The sequence below is a fragment of the Apodemus sylvaticus genome, chromosome 22 (assembly GCF_947179515.1).
Source record: "Apodemus sylvaticus chromosome 22, mApoSyl1.1, whole genome shotgun sequence".
Lineage (NCBI taxonomy): Eukaryota > Metazoa > Chordata > Mammalia > Rodentia > Muridae > Apodemus > Apodemus sylvaticus.
This window is the reverse complement of record NC_067493.1, coordinates 43,768,332-43,790,648: the sequence shown is the minus strand read 5'-3', so window position 1 is coordinate 43,790,648 and position 22,317 is coordinate 43,768,332. Positions and strand designations below refer to the sequence as shown.

General features: G+C 52.1%; 1 protein-coding gene across 1 annotated transcript in view; it reads left to right on the top strand.

Annotated features, from left to right (window-relative positions):
• Aacs (acetoacetyl-CoA synthetase) overlaps nt 1-22,317 on the top strand; it is a 42,403-nt gene that overhangs the window by 3,195 nt on the left and 16,891 nt on the right. Inside the window, exons 2-5 of the mRNA XM_052168112.1 lie at nt 4,679-4,782; nt 6,347-6,467; nt 11,036-11,149; nt 14,794-14,891. Coding sequence (XP_052024072.1) covers nt 4,679-4,782; nt 6,347-6,467; nt 11,036-11,149; nt 14,794-14,891 — 437 coding nt within the window. The remainder of the gene's footprint in view (nt 1-4,678; nt 4,783-6,346; nt 6,468-11,035; nt 11,150-14,793; nt 14,892-22,317) is intronic.

Below are 22,317 nucleotides of genomic sequence, written 5' to 3'. Positions count from 1 at the left end.
ACGCCTTTAATCCCAGCACTTGGGAGGCAGAGGCAGGCAGATTTCTGAGTTCGAGGCCAGCCTGGTTTATAGAGTGAGTTTCAGGACAGCCAGGGCTACACAGACAGACAAACCAAACCAAACCAAACAAAAACACTCCAACATTCAATTGTCTATATTCAACCCCTGCCACGCTATGTGACCTCAGACATTATTAACTTAATATGATCCTCAGTTTCCCCCTCTAAGAGGAAGCTGATGGTGCTTATCCTGGAGTCACTGTCAGGACCTAGGAAATATCCCAAATAGTTCCCTGCAGAGTAGAGGCACTCAAATGTATCTGTCATTGATGTCACCTCTCCATTTGCATGAAGATCACACATGGCACCTCGGTGGCCCATCCACAGATGGCCAGCCAGCAAGAGAGTTGATAGGCAGTACTGTGCGGCGTTTTAATAGATGCAGGCGTAGGGCAGCACAAGGCTGGGGCAGTTCTACTGGAGAGACAGCTTTATGGTACCTGTGGGAACCAACACTAGCCAAACAGGCCCCACAGCTCCTGTCCCTCCCTCAGGCTGTCCCTGGGTCCTTGCAAACGGCCACAGCTGTGGATGCAAAGGGTTTCCCAAGCTGCTGAGACTGGCTAGACGCTAGACATCTTCTCGGAACACAAAGGTGGATGTAGGCTGGGCCTGGTGCCTCCGCTCTGTAATCCTAGCTACTCAGGAAGAAGAGCCAAGATAGACCACCCGGTCTACAGAGCAGGTTCCAAGCCAGCCTCAAGTTTTATGACCCTACCTGGCCAGCCACCACATCTTTAGTCCCAGGGCTCAGGAGGCAGAAGCAGGAGGACCTCTGTGAGTTCAAGGCCAACCCAATCTATAATCATTTCAGGACATAGAAACTTACAGAGACCCTGTCTCAAAAAAATATTTATATATCTGTATATGTGTGTGTGTGTGTATTTACATACACACACACACACAAAGGGGGAGAGAGAGAGAGAGAGAGAGAGAGAGTTGGAGTGTGGCTCATTGGTAGAGCCTTGTCTAGCATGTGGGAGACCCCAGGTTCAATCCCTAGGACTTTTAAGAGAACAGAAGAACACCCAGTAGCAGCATCGTTGAGGGGTGTGGCCAGCCCTACAACCCTAGGGACCTGATTGATGGTCACACATATACCTCAGCAGCTCCAGGGCCTTGTGTGGAGACTTTTCCACCGTTGGGTCCTACCTCCGCCACATCATGGAGTAAGGCAAGAATCCTCTCAGGGACTGCAACTGGAGGCCCAGGTGGCCACAGGCACATTTGCTCCGGTGTGTTTTAACACTCAACCGAAGAGTCTAAACAATGTGCTAGCATTTAAAATCTTAGTTTTAAATGAAAGGGGGTGTGTGTGGTGCATGACTGCAATCTCAGCACTCAGGAGTTAGAGACAGGAGGATCATGAGTTCAAAGGTCATCCAAGTGTGGTGGAGCATGCCTGATTTTTAAAAAAATTTCTTTTTTTTAGATTTTTTTAAAAGTTTTTTTCTTCTTTCCTTTTTTTTTTTTTTTTTTTTTTTTTGGTTTTTCGAGACAGGGTTTCTCTGTGTAGCTCCAGCTGTCCTAGAACTCACTCTGTAGACCAGGCTGGCCTTGAACTCAGAAATCCGCCTGCCTCTGCCTCCCAGAGTGCTGGGATTACAGGCGTGCGCCACCACCGCCCGGCTAGTATTTTTATTTCTAATTATGTATATTCATACAGCTGTGTGTGGTTGTGCTCATGAGTGCAGCTGTTCACAAAAATCAGAAGAGTACATCGGAGATTCTGGAACTGGAGTTACATGCAGTTGTGAGCTGTCTGACCCGGGCGTTGAGAACCAAACTTGGGTCCTCAGTAATAGCCCTATGACGTTTTAACCACTGAGCCATCCAGCCTGTCTCCCTTATGGCGGTGTGTCCTGCTGCCTTTCACAGCATCCCCATTTCTTCAGGCCACTTGCACGGAAGTGGCAGAGTGGGCGCCTGAGCTGGAGCCAGAGTGAATTCTCCCACTGGTGTGGGAGAATCTGGAGCTGGATCTGCTTGACAACAGTTTGAGATGACCCAGGGGGAAAACTGTGTCCTGGAGTGGCCTGTGGCCTGTGGCCTGTGCGAGGTCTCTAGCAAAGTCAGCGCTGCCTCCAGCATTGCAAACCCCTGGACCCTGTAGCTTCCTTCCCTACATGCTAGATCTACTTTGTATGCCTCCTGCCTGGGGCCTGGAGGAGCTTGAGATCTTGTTGCTCCTGCCCAGATCCTGACTTGGAGGCCAGAGCTGGAAAGTCCCCCGTGTGGCCCTGCTGTGGCTTTCCCACCTGTGAGCTGGCTGGCTCTGCATCTCTAGACACTTGACTTCCCTTGAAGCCTGTGTGCTCCCCACCCTCCCCTCCCCCGGCTCTGTGCTCCCCACCCTCCCCTCCCCCAGCTCTGTGCTCCCCACTCCCCCTCCCCCAGCTCTGTGCTCCCCACCCTCCCCATCTCCCAGCTCTGGTCTCTTGGGCACTAAGCTAAGCGCCTTAACCTCTGAGCTGTTAGCCCAGCTCCCACACCTAGCTTTTAATTTAGCTGGGCAGGATCTGTGAAGGGGATCTCTGCGACAGCTTTGACTATCTTGGAGCACACCCAGTGCCTGCTGTGTTCTCCCTCTGGCCCCCCAGACCTGTCTGCCTTGCCAGGGTCTCTGAAAGCATTGGGTTCCCACGCGTGTGTTGGTGAGTGTTGTTTCAGGTAGTTAGGCTGGGTTCCTTCCACATCCCTTAGGTTACTCTTGTCCTGTGGAGAAATACAGACAAGCGTAGCTTGCCTCAGACCAGGCCTCCTGCAACCCCTGAGACAGGAGTCTGAGGGGGTAAGTTCTAGATTCCAGTGATGCCCTGGCGGCTTCCCCTGAGCCTGTGGGGACTGAGGTATGTGTGAGCAGGCTATCATCAGTGACTCTAGAAAACTCCCAGCATGGCTCAACCAGGCTCCGTTTGTCGTGAAGCTTCTCTTCTCCAGCAATGCTCACCTGTCTCAGCCCCATGACTGAGGAGACTTTGCCATATGAAGGTTTTTTCTCTCCTTTGTGATCCTGAGACTGGAACCCAGGGCCTTGTGAATGCTAGGCAAGTCCTCAACTACTGAGCCACACCCCAGGTCCTCTAATTACTCATTTTTTGACAGGGTCTCAGTTAGGTTGCCCAGGCTAGCCCCGCACTTCTGATCTCCCTGCCTCAGCTTCTGGGCAGCTGGAATTCTTTGCCACCAAACCAGGCCCGTGTGACATTTTTCAGTGAACATCTATCCTATTAAGAAAACCTGGAGACAGCCAGCCTGGCTTGCTTGTACGTATGTTTAATCTCAACACTTGGGAGTCAGAGACGGTGAGCTCCCCTATGAGGTCAGACAGTCCAGAGAGTTTGAGGCCAGCCGGAGCTACTTAGTGAAACTCTGTCTGAAAAAGAGAGCAGATAAGATAGGAAGAGGAGGAGGAGAAGGAGAGAGAGAGAGAGAGAGAGAGAGGAGAAGAGGGGGGAGAACTTTTGGACTGGTTGGAGAGATAGTTCAGTAAGGAAGGCCTTGCTGCTAGGAGAGATGGCCCCGAGTTTGATCCCCGGAATTCACATAGTGGAAGGAGAGACTAGGTCCCTGAAAGCCATCCTCTGACCTGACTCCCACACAGGTGCTATGGCTTATGTACTCGCTCCCCTGCCCCAACCTTGCCTCAAATTAAAAAAAAAAAAAAAAAAAAATATATATATATATATATATATGTGTGTGTGTGTGTGTGTGTGTATACATATGTATGTATGTATCTGTCTATCTATCTATCTATCTATCTATCTATCTATCTATCTATCTATCTATCTATCAGGGAGACGAGGGGATGGCAGAGATGTATACTCTGCAAGCATAAGCAATTGAACTGGGTCCTAAGACACAGAAGACAAAGCTGAGGTGCCCCTGAAATCCTTGCTTTGGGGGGTGGGGGACACAGGTGGACAGCTGGGGCTCACTGGCCATCCAGTCTAACCTACTTAGCCAGTTCCAGGTCCCCAGTAAGAGACCCTGTCTCAAAAAAAAATAAGCTTGGGGCTAGAAAAAAATCACCCCATGGGTAAGAGTACATGCTGTCCTTACCAAGAACCTGGATCCAGTTCCTAGCACTGGCTTGGGGGCTGACAAGTATCTGTCACTCCAGTTCCACGGAACCAGACTCCCTCTTCTGACCTTGATGGGTACCAGGCATACATGTGATAGACAAACATCCAAGCAGAACACCCATACACATAAACAAATCTTTAAAAAATCCAGTCAGATAAATGGATAATAACTGAGGAATGACCCCTGAGGTTGACCTGTGACCTCCACATGTAAACACACAGACACACAAACACACAAAGCTGGGTATGGTGGCATACTCTTGTAATTCCAGAGGACTGGAGGACTGCAGTGGGGAGATCAAAGGTTTGGGGGTACCTTGGGCTGTCGAAACACGACACACACACACAGACACACACACACCATCTCACTGTGTTTCTTGGGGACTGTGGATGAAGGTTTAGCTCCTCCCAGTCATTCAGGGGCATCAGAGTCACTGAGTCCCTGGCATGTGAGGTCCTTCGGCCTGTGGCTTCCCCCGAGGGGCCACCCTTTGAGGCTAGACTGAAGAGTTGCCATTTTTGCTTGTTTTTTAGGGAATTACAATGACTTATACCACTGGTCCGTCCGGTCGTATTCGGACTTCTGGGCTGAGTTCTGGAAGTTCAGTGGAATCGTCTATTCACGCATGTATGATGAGGTGAGTGAATCTGGCCACACTCTTGTCTCCTTACATGGTTGCTTCCGAGTGAAATGCTGCTTAGGGAATACCAAATCATGCCTGCTAATCCCATGTGTGGACCAGCAACACGGCTCAGTGGGTAAAGGCTCTTGGTGCCAAGTCCAATGACCTGAGCTCGATGCCTGGGACCCACATGATAGAGAGGGAACCATCTCCTGCAGATGGTCCTCGGGTCTTCTCACATGGCCGTGGACATGCCACCACACCCCTTACACACGCACATGCATACACGCACACTTTGAAAATGTAACAGAGCAGTGCCTGGAGAGGTGGCTCAGAGGTTAAGAGCATCGGCTGCTTTTCCAGGGGACCTGGATTCAATTCTCAACACCCACACAGCAGCTCCTAACCATCTGTCACTCCAGTTGCAGGGGATCCAATCTCATCTTCTGGCTTCCACAGGTACCATACACATACGGTGCACAGACACTCATGCAAGCAAAATACCCGTACAAACGATAACATAAGAAAAATTAAAAATAGCACACAGGAGACCAAAGCAGTAGGACTGCAAGCTTGGAGCCAGCCTGGGCTAGCCTGGGAAGACCCAGGCTCAGATAACCCCAAAGGCCTTCCTCCTCACATCTCACTGGCATGAGATGTCGTGTGTGTGTGTGTGTGTGTGTGTGTGTGTGTGTGTGGCTTTGAAGGGTGCAGTCTGAGGTATGAACAAGCATATTCTTGTTGTTGTGGTCTCTGAGGAGACTTTTCAGAGAGCTCTCTGCTCCTTTCGATGGTCAGGAAAATGATGTCCGGGAAGAGTCCCATGTCTGAAGCACATTTCACCGCTGGTTTGCAGTGAAGCCTTCTGTAAGGCTGTTATGCCAGCACTCAGTGACAGAGACTAAGGTCTCCGCACCACAGGAAAGGCAGAGTCATTTTCCGGCAGAATTGTGGGCTGGGGGAGGGGGCGCGGGGCCCAGGCTTGCCTCCTGTTTGTAGCATGTCTGTGTGACAAGGCTCTCTGACACATTTTCTTTTCATCGTTTACTCTTGTGCTGGGGATGAATCGGAGGTCTCTGGGATGCTGAGAGGTGCTCTGCTACAGAGCTATATCCCAGTTCCGGTTTCAGACATTGTATCATCCCCACCCCTCCACCCCCACCCCAGACAGAGTTTCTCTGTGTAGCCCTGGCTGTTCTAGAACTCAGTCTGTAGACCAGGCTGGCCTTAAACACTTAGAGATCCACCTGCCTCTGTCTCCCAAGTGCTGGTGGCTCCCGCGCCACCCCTCCCTCTCCCTCCTCCTTCCTTCCTTTTGTGTAGCACAAACTGGCCTCAAACTCCTAATCCTCTTGTCTCCGCCCCCAGGTGCTGGGATGGCAGGCCTGCACTCCCCACTTCCTTTATTTTACTTCCTCTTTAGCAGCCATTGTCTTAGGTGCTCAGGAAACTCTGTTGTAAGAATTTCTGGGGTGGCTTCCCTGGGGGCAGGGTTGTGTTGTCTCTTCAGGTTGGTGTTTGGGTGATGTCACCAGGCTCTGCACTGAGCCTCTGGCTCCCTTCTGCTGTCCCTCTGCAGGTTGTGGACACGTCCAAAGGAATTGCAGATGTCCCTGAGTGGTTCAGAGGCAGCCGCCTCAACTACGCAGAGAACCTCCTGCGGCACAAGGAGAATGACAGAGTCGCCCTTTACGTGGCCCGTGAGTCCCATGGGTATCCTGGGTGGCGAATGTGTATGACCCTGTGGGTGTGAAGGGACTCCTGGGTTCCAGCTGAGTGTCAGCATCCTCCTGGGATGGGACACCTCTGCTGGGAGATGGAGAGGGCTGGCCAGGGACTGTGGCTTGTTTCTGTCATCTTTCCCCTCAATCCCGACCCCCTCCCCCACCAAGGCAAGGTTTCTCTGTGTAGCCCTGGCTGTCCTGGAACTCACTCTGTAGACCGGGCTGGCCTCGAACTCACAGAGATCCTCCTGTCTCTGCTGATCTACTGTCAGAGTGCTGGGATTCAAGATGTGTGCCACCACATCCTTCTTGTGTATGTGCAGTGCATGTTTGTCCATGTTCAGGACTGTGCAGTAGCACTTCTGTGCATATCTGTGTGCATGAGAGACAAGAGGACCACTCAGGTGGCCCATGCTGGTTTGAGATAGTTCGTGGCTGTTCAGGTGGCTGCATGCTCCCCTTTGAGTAATAACCCTTTAGTCAGGCAGTCCATCACACTGGTGGGGGTCGGGCTTAGTGGAGTGGGTGGAGCTTCCCAGAGCCATTAGCATTTGTAACCGAAGGTTCTGGTTTCTGGACAGGAACAACATTTACTACCAGCGAGAGCCACTGGTGTTTGGCCCTAATGCTTCTGAAAAGAACCCAGTGTGCTGTGCTCTTAGCTGTCACATGCCTAGTGCCTGTCCCAGTCTGACAGCGGTCAATGGTCAATTGAAGAAGTGTTGCTAGGGGAAGGGTCAGATCCTTGGGCTTGGCATAAAACTAAATGATCTTGAGTGAGGATTTTAGTTCAAGGCCCAGCCTCATGCTGTTGCTGTGTGACTTTAGGTAAGTTGCTCAGCCTCTCTGGCTGTTTCTGTTTCTGCACTGCTACCTGGAACTGACGATAACACCTACTTCAGGGTTGTTGTTGGGTTGAGATGGGCATTGTATGTGTATGTATGTGTGTGTCTCAGAACAACCCATTGGCACAGGAATTCTGTGGACTTGTCCGTCAAGGGAAATCAGTGCGATTTCCAATATGGCGACTGTCTAGTTCTCACAGTAGCTTCCTGGAGCATGTCTCGGGGAACCAGACCTGAGGTCTCAGAACGCGGTCACTTCCAAAACACACATTCCTCACAGTGCTCACAGATTGTTGAATGCCTTTTGCTTCTTCCTCCCCTGGTGTCGTCTCCCCCCCCCCCCCCCACTGTGGCTCTGACTCAGGTGCCTGCCAGCCTCTCTCCTGCTCTTAGGAGCACTGGCGTCTCTGTTAACCCCCTCATGCCCCTGCTCCTCAGACCCAGGCAGATGCTAGGGCTGCAGCCTTGAGTGGTACAGACAAGCTCCCTGCTCTCATGAGGTTGATATTTTGGGGGTTAAACCTCCTTAAACGCTGGGGGTTTAAGGAGGGGGTGACCTTAGTGCTAGGAAGAAGAAATAAGATAGTCTAAGAGGAAGTAACTGGTGGGCCGAGGGGCTGAGGGGGACTGGCTCTAGTCAGAGCTGCCGGGTACAGGGTGAGGGTCTGCTTTCTCTTTCTCTCTGAGAACTCATCTATTCCTTGGCTCCTGTCCCTGGAGTCGGTCCTACTGCATGGCCTTGGTGCTTAGCGACAGCTTTTCTTTCTTTCTTGGTGGGGGGAGGTGGTTCCTCTCCACAGGGTTTCTCTGTATAGCGTAGGCTATCCTGATCTTGCTCTGTAGACCAGGCTGGCCACCTGCCTCTGCCTCCCCAGTGCAGGGATTAAAGGTGTGTGCCACCACACTGGGCTAGTCTCAGCTTTTCAAGGTCTGTCTTATTGCATCTGTTGGTATTCTATTCCTGAATACCCACAAGGCCCTATTGCCTGGGTGTCTGAGTCTTGAGAAGGCCACTCTGTTCCAGGCCCAGGGTTCTGGCCTGACACCACCTTACCTTCCTCTCTGGACCCATATAAACTCAAGTGCTTCACTCAGTACTCCGACCCATATAAACTCAAGTGCTTCACTCAGTACTCCGACCCATATAAACTCAAGTGCTTCACTCAGTACTCCGACCCATATAAACTCAAGTGCTTCACTCAGTACTCCGACCCATATAAACTCAAGTGCTTCACTCAGTACTCCGGTGCTCCGTGGACTCTTGCTTTCTCCCACTGCAAAATGAGAACAGTCTCCAGTCTTATATCCCAAACCATACTGGCATACCTGAGACTTAGGGGAAACTGAGGAACTGCTTCTCAGTGCTTGTGGTGCGGGCATCCTGGGTGGGTACCGAACCGAAGATGCTCCCCGATTCCTTGTCACCCTGCCCCCTCTCTCATAGGAATGCAGATGAGCTGAGCTGGCATTCATGGAAGCTCTGCTCTGAGCAGTCGAGGAGGCTGCTTCTGTCTGTCTCAGTTTCCCCTGTGCCTTCCCTTTAAGGCTGGAGCTTTGCTGGGCTAGCTTTCCTACCTCACGGCTTCAGAGTGGTGGATGCCCTTAGGCCGTGGCTCTCTGACAGCCAACAAGCCATTCAGGTGCCGAGAAGCAAACACATTGATTTCTGACCATGTGCCATCTGCCCTGTCTCCTCCCTGCCGCCTGCCCCTGACAGGTGTTGCCTGACTGTGCCCTGCTCACTCAGGCATCCGCGGCAGCACTCAGGCTGGCTTCTCTGAATCTACAGGGACGTCAGCTTTCACGCTCCAGTGAATGGCCAGCAGCCCCTCAGCCCGACATGGCTTTGTCAGCACAGCCGTCTGCACAGCGCGCTTTGTCTCTGAGTACCGTGGCCTGATAGAAAAGGCACAGGAGTGGCTGCAGGACCAGCCCAGCAGGGCCAAAGAGAGACTAGGGGGCTTATGTCCATCCCACGCACATGGGGGACACCAGTTTTGTGTCTTAGGATGAAGAGGCCTCGCTCACTTGTGGAAAGGTGCTTGCAGTTCTGAGCCAGAAAGTGCCCTGCCTCAAAGATGATGGTCGAAGGGCTAGTGCCTTCCCGAGGTCATTGTTTCCTCAAGGAGGACTCCAGTCCAGTTGCTGTGCAGGGTGACAGACAGACAATCCATCTTGGACAAATTTTCTACCTCAGTCCTTTCGGCTTAGCTGGCTGACGGGCTGTCTCCTGCCAAAGGCCTCTCCATTGCACATATGAGTTTTCACAATGGCCGCTGGCTCCCCTCAGTGGGCCACAGGGGAGGTGCAGGATCTTGTTTCTGTGCAGTGATAGGCCTGTGTACTTTGAGCTATCTCTACCAGTCATTTTTCTTTAGGGCAGCGGTTCTTTCTCATCCTGGGGACTGAACAACCATTTCATAGGGGTGGCATACCAGATGTTTACATTATGATTCGTAAGAGCAAAATCAGTTATGAAGTGGCAGTGAAAATAATTTTATCGTGGGAGGTCACCACAGCATGAGGAACTGTATTAAGGGGTGGCAGCATCAGGAAGGTTGAGAACCACTGACTTAGAAACAGTGTCATTTACTAAATGGCGGTGGCTGGCCTGGAGCATGTGACTCCCCAGCCTCAGCCTCCTGAGGAGCTAAGATGATTGGCTTGAGGTCCCAGGCCTAGTTGCCGTGATGTCTTTTATGACCAAGGCTCAGTGGTCACTCTGTGGTCCCCACAGTGATCCCCATTGGTCACCTGGGCCAGGCCTGTGCAGCTGGGAGGGGCTGTCTGAGGCAACACTTCTGCCTTTTTAATGAATAGGTGAAAATTGGCATTGATGTTTTGACATAATTTCTTTGGTGAGGACTCTTGTGGGTCTTAGAGAGACCCTCATAGTGAGGTTTCTTCCAGCAACAGTAGTCATTTAGTATTCTTTTTTTTTGAGGGGGTGGAGCTTAACAGGACCTCACTATGAAGCCCAGGCTGGCCTAGAACTCCCTATGTAGACCAGGCTGGCTTCATGCTTACAGGTCGGCTTGCCTCGGCTCCCTGAGGGCTGGGATTTGCCGCTCACGCCACCACACCCAGCTCCTTTTATTTATTTATTTATTTATTTTATAAATTTGCACTGTTCAAGTTTTGGATTAGCTAGTTAAGTCAGTCAAAAGGTAATCCTCAAAGCCTGGCCAACAGCAATGAGAAGGAGTTCCTGACTGATGCTGGAAACCTGGGAGAGTCCCAAGTGTGTCACAGGGAGGGGAGGCTCAAGGCTAGTCTCCAGGGGGCTGGGCTGGGCTGGGCTGGCCATAAAACTTCTTAACTCAGACACCTAGAAGCGGAGGTGACAGACTGTGAGGGGCTTGTGACCACAGCATAGCTCTGGTGATGGCCATGTGGCAGGACCAGGAAGCGCTACAGGCGACAGCCGTTCATATGCTGTGTCCGTATTGCACCCTCCGTCTGTGCAGTGTAACCCCCAAGGCCGTGGGCTCCTCCCACATTCCCCACCAGTCTGGTTATTTTCATCAGCGATTCCTCACGGGGGTCACACCTTGGGGGTCAGAGGCTGGCTTCCACCCTGCCTGGTTCTTCTGTGGAGTGGCGCCACCCCGGGCCATGTCCAGGTCCCCTTCTCTTGGGCACGGATTGATCCCCATCCCGATCAGTACCTGAGCCGAGCAGTCCTTGTTCTCTCCTCAGGGGAAGGCAGAGAGGAGATTGTGAAGGTGACTTTTGAAGAGCTGCGGCAGCAGGTGGCTCTGTTCGCAGCAGCCATGAGGAAGATGGGCGTGAAGAAAGGCGACCGTGTGGTCGGTAAGGCCTCCCCTCCCCCCTTTCCCTGCCCTCCTGTCCCCTCCCCCCTCCTCCCCTTCCCTTCCCTTCTTTGGTAAATGCCTTTTAGTGCTGCGATGGTTCAATCCTTAGAACCCGAACTCAAACCAACAACAAAATGACCCAGAAAGTGGAGAGACTTGAAACTAAAAAACTGTTTAGCCGTGTGTAGAACACACCACTGTATGACCATGGCCACGGGTCAGGGCTGACACAGGGTGACTTGCAGAAAGAGTCTTGGGTGTACTGGTACACCCGTCATTTCAGAATGGGGAGGCTGAGGCAGGAGGATTGTCAGACCGGTTTCACAGGGAGATCCTGTTTCAAAACAAAACCAATGACAACGTAACAAACAAAAAGCAAAGATAAAGAAGGATAAACTGAGCCCCCTCTTATTGTTCTGGAAGGGGCAGGGGTTCTCTTTGTTGTGGTTCCTGAGTGGATGGGGGCAAGAATGTCCAAGAGTGGTCTGTGTAGTCCGTGGACTAACAGAGATGCGTGCAGGAGTTAGCTGTTGCCATGGGGCAGCGTGGAGGAGGAACTGGATCCAGGCAACAGACATAACCTGTGCAAAGGCCCTGCGGCTGCTGGGAACAAGGTGTCTGTAGGAGCAAGGGCACTGTGACAGATGCCCCGCTCTGATCTGTCATGGCTTTTTCTACCTCTACCTTTCCTCCACCTCCCAGCTGCTCCAAGCCTTACTCCTCATTGCCTCCCTCCCCACTTTCGACCCAAGACAGGAAGAGAGATGTGCAGAACCCTCAGGCAGTGGGAGTGGGCAGGGGGGAGCCTCTGGACTTGGGCCCAGGAGCTTGTGGGGGACTGTGGTTCAGGAAGTACACTGGAGTCTGCAGGCCTCTAGGCCTGGCTGTCCCTCCTGAACGGCCCTGCACCCGATTTTTCCCTCAGATGGTATCACTCTTCCTGCTAAGAGCTCAGCCCCCTTTGCAGGTCTCCTTTCGAGTTGAGTTCCAAGCAGCAGGAAGGCCTATGAGGATCTGTCTTTCCCCAGTAACTTCAGTTAGTGCCGGAAGGGTGTGCCTGGGCGAATCATTCTTCCAGGGCAGCTTGGGGCTCCATCCCTGACCCTCAGCTGGACAAGGCTGTAGGCCAGAGCCATGCTCTGAGTCGTTAAGTGCTGTTTTTGGCAGAGTATGCCTCTCCCAGAGGGAGGGCACTGCCTGACTGCAGGTGCCAGTTGCAGAGGGTTGGTCTGAAGCCACATCACAGGGACCAGGTCCAGGGCTGGCCCGGAGCCTTGCAGCTCCTTCTTAGGTAGGGGCCAGGGTGTGGTGTGAGTACAGCCTGTGCTGATTGGCAGGAAAGGCACGGGCCACTCTGTCGCCTGTGTTCCGTGCGTCCCCGCTGCACCTGGCATCAGGATGAGCAGACACGGCTCCCCTGGGGCCACCCTGGCAACACTTGGGCCATTCCTCACCCATCCAGCTTCAGCTTGGCTTTCCTTGTGAGTTCAAGGCCTGTGATGGCATATTTATGTTGGTGGTCTGCTCTGCAGCCCCCAGGGACAGGCTCTGTGTCTGTCCCTGAAGATGGCCCTGCTTCCGTTCCTGGCCTGATCCACGCTGTGGAAGGCCCAGCGCCCAGCTGGAGTCTAATAAATAGCTGTGAGGTGAACGCGTGGGAGGCTGGGCCAGCAATCAGTCCGTTCAGGGCTTCATCTGTGGTCATTTGCAGACCGGCCCTTGTTATGTCGCCCAGGCTGGCCTGGAACTTTGGTCCTTCTGCATACAGCCAGTGCGGGCTTTAAAGGTTGAAACTTCTCTTTTTTGTGTGTCCTTCTTGATCTTATTTAAGCTATCAGGTTTTTGTTGTTGTTTTGTTTTTAATTTTTAAAAAAGATTGATTAGGATGCAAAGTGAATAAGTAAAAAATAAATAAATGAGAAAGATTTATTTATGTATTTTATGTATGTGAGTGCTCTGTCTTCATGCACCCCGGAAGAGGGCATCGGATCCCATTCCAGATGGTCGTGAGCCACCATGTGGTTGCTGGGAATTGAACTCGGGACCTCTGGAAGAGCAGCCAGTGCTCTTAACCGCTGAGCCATCTCTCCAGCCCCTCCCCTAGCCGCCACTTTCTAAAATCTGGCTAAGCAATGCCGAAGCCTCTTCCTTTTTGTTTTTTTCCCTCCAGTTTGTTTCCTGGTGCTGGATTGGAACTCAGGGCCAGTGCTTGGCACGGCTCCACCCCGGGTCACCAGCCAGCCCTCATTAGCATTTTTTCCAATCAGTCTGCAGCAGCAGGTGTTTCAGAGAGAAGGGAGCCACAGAGCCAGGGTTGCCTGGAGACATTGGAGAGCCTTTCTCAACTGGGCTCTCTCCTGTGGAGGCTCCAGCGGCCAGGGCTCTTCAGTCTGGCTGGCTCTTGGCCTGCCCTCCTGTGGCTCATGGTCTGTCGGCTTCCCTCTGTCCTGACTGTCGCTCCACTCGAGGGCCATGTAAGAGGCACGGGTACCTGCAGGGCTGAGGAGATGCATTAAACTGTTGATAGCTGTTTTCTTTTGCTTGCAATATGGTCCCCAGGGTAGTCCTGATGGCTTAGGAAGAGGGCGGGCTGCTTGCTGGTTAGTGAGGTGAGGGCAGGGGAGCTTGCTAGATGGCGCGCTCCCCTGGGCCGTGAGTCCGGCCTCCCTTGGGTGTCCACAGTGAAGCAGCTCTTGAGTTCTGCTCACGGGTGAGTGAGCACTTCAGCAGCGGGCCTTGCCACCTGCCAGGTACCAGAGTACCCTTGTGGGGCTGAGGGGAACTGTGCCCAAGTGCCCTCCGAGTGCCTGTGGACTATCAGGGGACATGTGTGAGCGTTGAAAGGTAGAGGCCAGACTGTTGTTGTCTCTCTGGAGAAGGTCGTTCAGAGCCCCAAGTGGGTGCTTGTCTGTGACCCTGTCCCCAGAGCTGTCTTGTTGATGGTGATTCCTCTGCCCATAGATGTTCTCCTGCCTCCCTGTCAAGATGCCAACCTGCCTGGTGATAGGGCTTCCACTACTTCTGTCACAAAGGTTTACATGTAGTGTGTGTGTGTGTTCACCTGTCCTCTCTTGTTCCACAAAGGCTTGCAGCATTAGGAAGGTTGAGAACCACTGTCTTAGGGTGCATGGGGCAGGCCGAAAGGCATTCAGCAAAGCAAAGATGGAGACAGGTGAAACCCTTGCCCTCACCTGAGAACCCCAGGTTAAATCCCTGGTACACACAGGGTCAGGCGGGTACAATGTTCCCAGCAAAGGGGGAGTCCCACTGTGGTTCTTATAAAGAAGGCCTCCATGGGGAAGTGCCATGTGATTTATGAGCTGAAGGACAGGTGTATACTGAGTGTGGAAGACTGGTGTATGCGGTGCTGTGCTGAAGCACCACAGCTTGTGCAAAGGCCCTGGGGCAGGAGAAGCTCAGAACACTGAGTGGAGTGAGCACAGTGAGGGAGAAGAGCCGGGAAGATGGGCGGAGGCCATAGGGGTCGTTCCAGTTCAAGGGTAGAAAATGGATTTGCGAGGTACAGTGAGTGGATTGGCTGGCATTTCTGCTTCTCAGATATTTTAGGTCTCCCAGGGAAACTTCTGGAAGTCTGTTGCTTTGATTCCCTCAACCCAAGGCTTTCTTCCCTCCCTCCCACAGGTTATCTACCCAATAGTGCGCATGCTGTGGAGGCCATGCTGGCCGCTGCCAGCATCGGAGCCATTTGGAGTTCTACCTCACCGGACTTTGGCGTGAATGTGAGTGGGGGTCCTGTTAGAGCGGTGCCACCGGTTCAAAGAGTGTCCCGGGCGGGGTGGGACTCCTCACCCCCTTGGAGCTTCTGGTTGGCTGAGCTGAGCCGCCAGTGTCTCTCTGGGCAGCCCTGAGAGGGACGGGGAAGGCTTCGGTGCTGGGGATTAAACAGTTGAACACACGGCCTCACACACACTCATACCGAACAGGGATCTGGTTTTGAGTAATTTAACTTAATTTTTTCCTTTTTTAGACAAAAGTCATAGTAGCTCAGATGGTCCCTGAACTTGAGGCAATCCTCTTGCCTTAGACTTGCAAATTCTAGGATTACAGGCATAAGCTGCCTCGCTTGACTTGGACCTTGTTTCCAAGTGTACAAACTGGTCCTTGTTTCCTTCTTCAAGGTCCTGTCCTCTGGTTCTTGCTTCTCAGTTATGGAGTGATGTGTGCCGTTTAGCACTAGTGTGTGTGTGTGTGTGTGTGTGTGTGTGTGTGTGTGTGTATCCAGTGGCTTGGGCAGCAGCCAGTGTTGGTCTGGTGTCATGAAGGCTTTGGGCCTCTGAGGTTCCTGATGTCTGTTCTGATCTTCTTGGGCTGGGTTGTCTGAGGAGCGTGTCTGGTGTCCCGACCTACAGGACAGTCAACAGGGTCCCTGGAACCATCTAGGGGAAGGCAAGAGACAAGACAGACACAAAAGAACCGGACAGCAAATCTGTTCGATCAAGCTGTCAAACTTTAATTTTCACACAAGGCATTATAAAGGCAAGCAAGCAGGTGTGGGAGGGGGTGAAGGGGCAAAGTCATTGTATTTGGGGAACAATCTCAGGGGGCTAGCATCATATCTCAGGAACAGTTTCTCAGAATTGTCTCTCAGTATTGCAGCGAAGATTTGGCAGGTGCAGTAGGAACTTGGCATCATATTTCGATCATGAGGAGGTGAAGTGGAAAGGAGTTGCTATGGTAACCTAACCACAGGTGAGCTTCGTTTGTTCGAGCTCACTCGGGTGAGCTCTGTACGTACTGACTATCTAGCTTACTTGGCTAATCTTTAAACTAGTACATTTCCTTCTAAAGGCAGCTTAGAGAAAGCAAGCTGGAAGTGGCTGAGAGGAGGGGGTTTTGAGATCTCTGTGAGAATGGCTCCTGGCAGTCTGGAGTGGCCCAGGCTGCTGGAGTGTGCTGTAGCAACTGAGGAAGGCCTGCTTTGGCCATAATCGTTGGGTCAGTAGGGCTGTGGACATCATGGACTCGCAGGTGCCAGAAGAGTGTTGACTTTAGGAGGGCCTGTGGTGGCCACGCCAGCTGTTCCACGTGCCGTCTGTGCCAGCTGTTTCATGTGGTGTTCGTGCCAGCTGCTGTCCTGGGGTCAGCTGCTTCTGACCCAAGCTGGGTCAGTTGGTGTGGCCAGCAGCTGAGGGTTGGTCTGAGTGCATGAGCTGAGTCTGGGCTGCGCTCCCTGGCTCATGCTTCAGGTGTGAACGTGTAAACTCACATCTGCTTTAAAGTGTGCTCTCTTGGCAAAGGCTTTTGAGATATCAACGCATCTTCCCGTAGAGGTGGAGTGGGGCTGCTCAGGGCCCACCACTTTGGTCCATGGCCCAGTGGGCTGAGGTGATGCCTGGGTGTCCTTTTCCACTTTCGGTGCCCTTTCCCTGCCTAATGGCGCTTCCTGTGCTCTCTCCCATACCTAACTCCGGGACTGTCTGGGACCAGCAAGGTTTGGCCTAGACTGAAACTCCACAGGTGACTCCCGGCCCTACCTAGGATCTTCTGTGGGGTTGTATGAGCTAGTTGGGGCCTATGGAGTCCCCACGGGACGTTCTAACAAGGTGGCCCTGAGTGTCCTCATGGGGCGTTCTAACAAGGTGGCCCTGGGTGCTGTTCTGCTTGGGTCCCTCAGGAAGTGGCCACTGTAGGGAGACAGAAAGGCCTTTGGGATAGACTGCTCACCTGAGGTCCAGAGCCTGGGATGGGGATCCACAGTGCCCCTCAGCATCGAGAGGATGGATGCCAGGGGCCTGCGTGGCTGGGATCTTCCTAACTGTGGGTCAGTAATTGTCGGCTCATGCTCACCAGGAGGGAGAGTTGTCCTCAGTGCTGGGGTGTCCTGTGGGGCTGTGGACCTGAGGTAGAGCTCTAGTATTGCCCATCAGATGGTGGAAACGGGGTGGCGAAATGCCCTTCAGGTCTGGACTGCCCTCTTCTGGGTAGAAGTTACCACCAGAGGCCTGCGGACAGGTTTCCATTAGTGGCTTCCTGGCTTTTTGTCTTGCAGTCTGGAGTCCCAGCTGCAGGCTGCTCGCTGGGCGTATGATGTTTGTTTGCTGTCGTGGGCACTAGGGGGCAGCAGGGTTCTACCGTCGCCTCCATTCTGCTCCATTCTGGCTGGGTCTGATGGGAGGAGGTGGCTGCCTTCCTTCTGGGATGCTGTGCTTAGCCAGACTCTTAGTCAGACTCTTGGGAGGGTCTCCTTTCATTGGTCCGCTCCCCGGCCTTACACAGGAAGCGAGTCTAGCGCAGCCAGGTCAGAGCTGCCTGGCCTGCGACCTGGCTGCTAAGTCTTGGGACAGATAAATGACAGCTTCTTAAACGACTTCAGGAGCAGCAGCCTCTTGCCTACTGGCCCTGGTCCTTTGTCCTCTGGTGGGCCCAGTGTTCGCTCCACACCTGTTCCCTGTGAACTGTGTGCTGGGACAGATCCAAAGTCATTGAAGCCGCTGCTCAGACTGCTTACCCAATACTGATCAGCCTTGTTCAGGGTGGAAACCAGCCAGAAGGAGGGTCTGGAATGGGAACAGAGAACTGGAACTGGTCAGAGCTCTGCCTTTCCCTGAGGAGAGAGAGTGCCTTGTCTTAGGCTTTCCATACCCCCTTTAATTTATATATATGAAAATTAAATAATATTTATATTTATACAAGTTAAGTAATATTGATAAATATAAATATATTTATATGTAACTTATATAATATATAATTATGTTATCAATATATAATTTATATATAAATATAATATATATCATTATGTTATATATCAAATTATACATTATATGTATAATATATATAATTTCTGAGATATGTTTATGTACAACATTTTTTGAGACAGATGTTATCACCATTTTTCTATGTAGCTCTGGCTGTCTGGACTCACTGTAGCCCAGGCTGGCCTCTAGTTTACATTACCTGCCTCTGCCTCCCAAGTGCCGGGATTAAAGGCCTGTGCCACTGTGCCCAGCTAAGTGCCATTCATATATATTCTGTAACCTGCAATGGGGTAGGAATATCTTTCCCATTTCGATTCTTGTCTTCTGCTGTCAATCACAGAGGGTATCCTCCTGGTGAGGTCAGTCCCAAATCCACATGGACCCTAGCGATAGCCCCATGCCAGTCTCAGCCTCACAGTGTAGTTGAGGAGGACCTTGAACTTTTTTTGGGGGGGGGGTCTTTTTTTTTTTGTTTTTTTTGAGACAGGGTTTCTCTGTATAGCCCTGGCTGTCCTGGAACTCACTCTGTAGACCAGGCTGGCCTCGAACTCAGAAATCCGCCTGCCTCTGTCTCCCAGAGTGCTGGGATTATAGGCGTGCGCCACCACTGCCCGGCTGACCTTGAACTTTTGATTCTCTTTTCTCCACCTCTCTGGGATTACGGGGTACCATGCTGCTTCTGGTTTTATGGACTACTAGGGATGAAACCCAGGGTGTCACATATACTAAGCAAGCAATCTTGTCAACTGAACCACATCCCCAGCTCTGGTGTGTGTGTGTGTGTGTGTGTGTGTTTTAAGCCAGGCATTTTATAGTAGGGTGGGGTGCAGGCAGGTGGATTTGCAGTCGGAATCACTGTCAGTGACCAGGAGTCCTTTAGGGATGTGCCCTTGGCTGTGGTGCTCCAGGGAGGGCAGGCACATTTGTCTGGGATGAGGAGAACCATTTTGGGCCTGCCTTAGTCTCCCTATCAATGCCCCTCTGCCAGCTGCTGCTCTGCTGAGCTCTGTGTAGCTCACACGTGTGGGCTTGTGGGCCATTGCCCCACAGGAGGTGACCCACCCAGCGCCATCCTTGCCAGCCGCTTCAGGTTTTTTCTGTTGTCTTCTGAGCTGCTGCTGCTGCTGCTGCTGCTGCTGCTGTTGAGAGACATCAGGGAGGCCACCCTCTAAGCCCCACGTGCTTAGGGCTCAGCCTGCAGCCCGTTGCCCTGCTTCTCACAATACACTTCAGCCGCTTGAGTGTTCTGTGCGTGGAATTAGGACAGCCACTGTCTTCACTCTGGGAGGCCATCTGTGGAACTCCACATGGGCCTCTGGTTTCAACACCTGACTAGTTGCTAAGCACTGGCTCAGGTCAGACCCCCATGGTGAGGCGTTCACTGTAGCACAAGGCAGTTTGCATGGCTCTGTGGAGCTCAGCGGGCCAGCTGCTCCTCACAAGCCCTCTACCTCATCCCCTCATCTGAGGGGAACTTGAGCTGCGGTCTGCAGACTCTGATGTGGAAACGCTTGTTGTCCCTGCTGCCTGGATACTGTCGGCAAGACTGACAGTGTCTCTGTGATGTCTGAGCCTGAGGCCTCTGGCTGGTGGATCATCCTTATGGTTACCTGTGAGTGGAGATGGTCCTCTGAGATGGAGGCCCTGCACGGGACGGGCTGGCACTGCCCCAGGCTAGCTCCTTCCCAGCTTCTCTGGCCTTGAGCTTTATAGCAGACTTGACCTTCCTTCTATCTGGCCATCATCCCTGGCCCCATGCCTGGTTGTGGGTTCCCTTCTAGGTGCTGACCACCCTTGGGTGGTCCTGCCCAAGCACCTCAGAACCTCTCTCCATCTTGGTACCTATTCTGAGTGTTTCCCCAACATAGCAGCCTGTGTCAGGGAGCCCTGGTCCCTAGCCAGGGTCAGGCTGCAATTCCAGTTGAGTCGCTGGCTTCTTGACACTGTCTGCTCGAAGTTCTTAACTCAGCCCTTCCTCTTAGCAGTACTCCTCAATCTTGGTGCCTCGAGAGTCAAAGGAGGGCATGCCTTAGACAGTTGAACCCACAGGTCCCGAGTTCAATTCCTGACAGCCACATGGTGGCTCATGACCATCTATAATGGGACCCGATGCCTTCTTCTGGTGCGTGAAGACAGTCACCTTGGACCTCAGAGGTGTGAGCATGCCAGCAGGTTGCCAGCTTCCAGCATTGTTCTGTAGTTTTACCGACGACGACTGTTTTTTTCCTACCTCCAGCCCTGTTCAGGTCTCAGATACGGAGCAGGCGCGGAGTTCCTGAACCGTTCTTATGGCAAAGACTAGGGCAGGCCCCGTGTCTGTGCTTGTGCTGCAGACGTCCGGGAGTCCTGTAGTGTCTGGGCACCAGTTGTTGATGGAATGGGTAAAGCTGGGGGGAGACATGCAGGGTACTATTGTTACTGCACCGGGTCCTGGATGCTCTCACCACTCAAAAGGCAAGAGTTGGAGGGGAATCAGGTTAGTCCAGGATAGAGGATGGAGAGCTTTCATCCCTGGAGCCCTGGCCAGGGGGAGCTTTGGTGCAAAGGGGCTTTCTTTTTTCCATATTTTTAAAAAAAAAACCTATATCTCTATCTCTATCTATCTATCTATCTATTTATCTATCTATCTATATGAGTACACTTGTACCTGTTTTCAGACCCACCAGAAGAGGGCATCATATTCCGTTACAGATGGTTGTGAACCACCATGTGGTTGCTGGGAATTGAACTTAGGACCTCTGACAGAGCAGCCTGTGCTCTTCACCACTGAGCCATCTCTCTAGTTCCAAAGGGAACTTTCAAAGCCCGGGAGAAGAGGAATGGGGCAGGAGCAGAGTCTTCATCACTCTGAGGGGAGTCTCCCTTTCCCTCTACTCTGACCAGAGTACCACACTGGGGTTCTGTGGACTCCCAGGGCTGACAGCGCCTCACAGAGAAGGTTAGACCTCACATTGCTGCATGCTTGTGGTCATGGGTGGGCAGGTGGTCCCTCGTCAGAGACTGTCTGAGGGGATAGCCACTCTGTGTGGGGCAGTGTGAATAAGAGCCAGGGGGAACTGACTTTGTTCCCAATCAGATTTGGCAAGAATTTTATCTTCCTGTGAAAAAATAAGTTTTACCAGTGAAGTCTGCCTGTCTCATTCTTTCCGTTAGGTTTTAGGTTTTTTTTTGTTTTTTTTTTTTTTTGTTTTTTTGAGACAGGGTTTCTCTATGTAGCCCTGGCTGTCCTGGCATTCACTCTGTAGACCAGGCTGGCCTCGAACTCAGAAATCCACCTGCCTCTGCCTCCCAAGTGCTGGGATTACAGGTGTGCGCCACCACGCCCGGCTTAGGTTTTAGTTTTAAACTTCATTATTTTTTTGTTTATTTTGTTTTTGTTTTTATTTTCTGAGACAGGGCTTCTCTGTAGCTTTAGCTGTCCTGAAACTCACTCTGTAGACCAGGCTGGCCTCAAACACACAGATCCTCCTGCCTCTGCCTCAGGGTTAGTGCTGGGATTAAAGGATTAACTATGCCTAGCTCTTGTTGTTGTCATCATCATCTAATAATAATAATAATGATGATGATAGTGTGTGTTTGTTGTGTCTGTGTGGCATGCATGACACAGCACATACGTGGTCAGAGGACAACTTTGTTGAGTCACTTCTGTCCCTCTACCCTCTCTCTGAGTCATCTCGGCAGGTTTTTTTGTTTGTTTGTTTTTGAGACAGGGTCTCACTGGGAGCCTAGCCTGACCTTGAACTCTGTGTTGTTGTTGTTGTTATTTATTTATTTTCTGAGACAGGGTTTCTCTGTGTAGCCCTGGCTGTCCTGGAACTCACTCTGTAGACCAGGCTGATCTCGAACTCTGCCTCTCAAGTGCTGGGATTAAAGGCGTGCGCCACCACTGCCCGGCTGCCTGGCCTCTTTCTTCTCCGAGCTGTCTGCACTGCACATCCTCCTTTAGAGTTGGAACCAGAAGCAGCAGAACCAGCAGTTGTTTCCCCCGTGGCTTTCTGGTTTTGTTCATATTTTGGGAGTGTAGGGACCCTCGTGGGTTCCCTGGCTAGTGGCACATGGGAGATGGAATTGGACCCTCTGTGCCTGTGTGGGATTGGGAAAATGACATCACTGAAGTGATGCGAGTCTCAGAACCTTTAACTCTGAGGTGATCAGGTGTTAGGGTGCATCAAACCTCCAGAAGGGCTGAGGATGCTGCTGCTGTGGTGGGTGGGTGAGGGGCCCCCCACTTAGAGCTGCCCCTCTTTAGATTCCTGCTGAGTCAGCACCCCTCTCTGCTGAGAGTCTCCTGGGGAGCTCTGGAAACACTGCAGGAGTAGCTAATTAGTCACACTTAGGGCCCTAATTAACCTAATGATCCTCTGCAGGTGGCTGGGCCTGCAGCCACGTGGGGGGGGGCTGTCTGTGATGTGTGCTGTCACTGTGGGGATCTCAGAGCAGCTGCTGACAG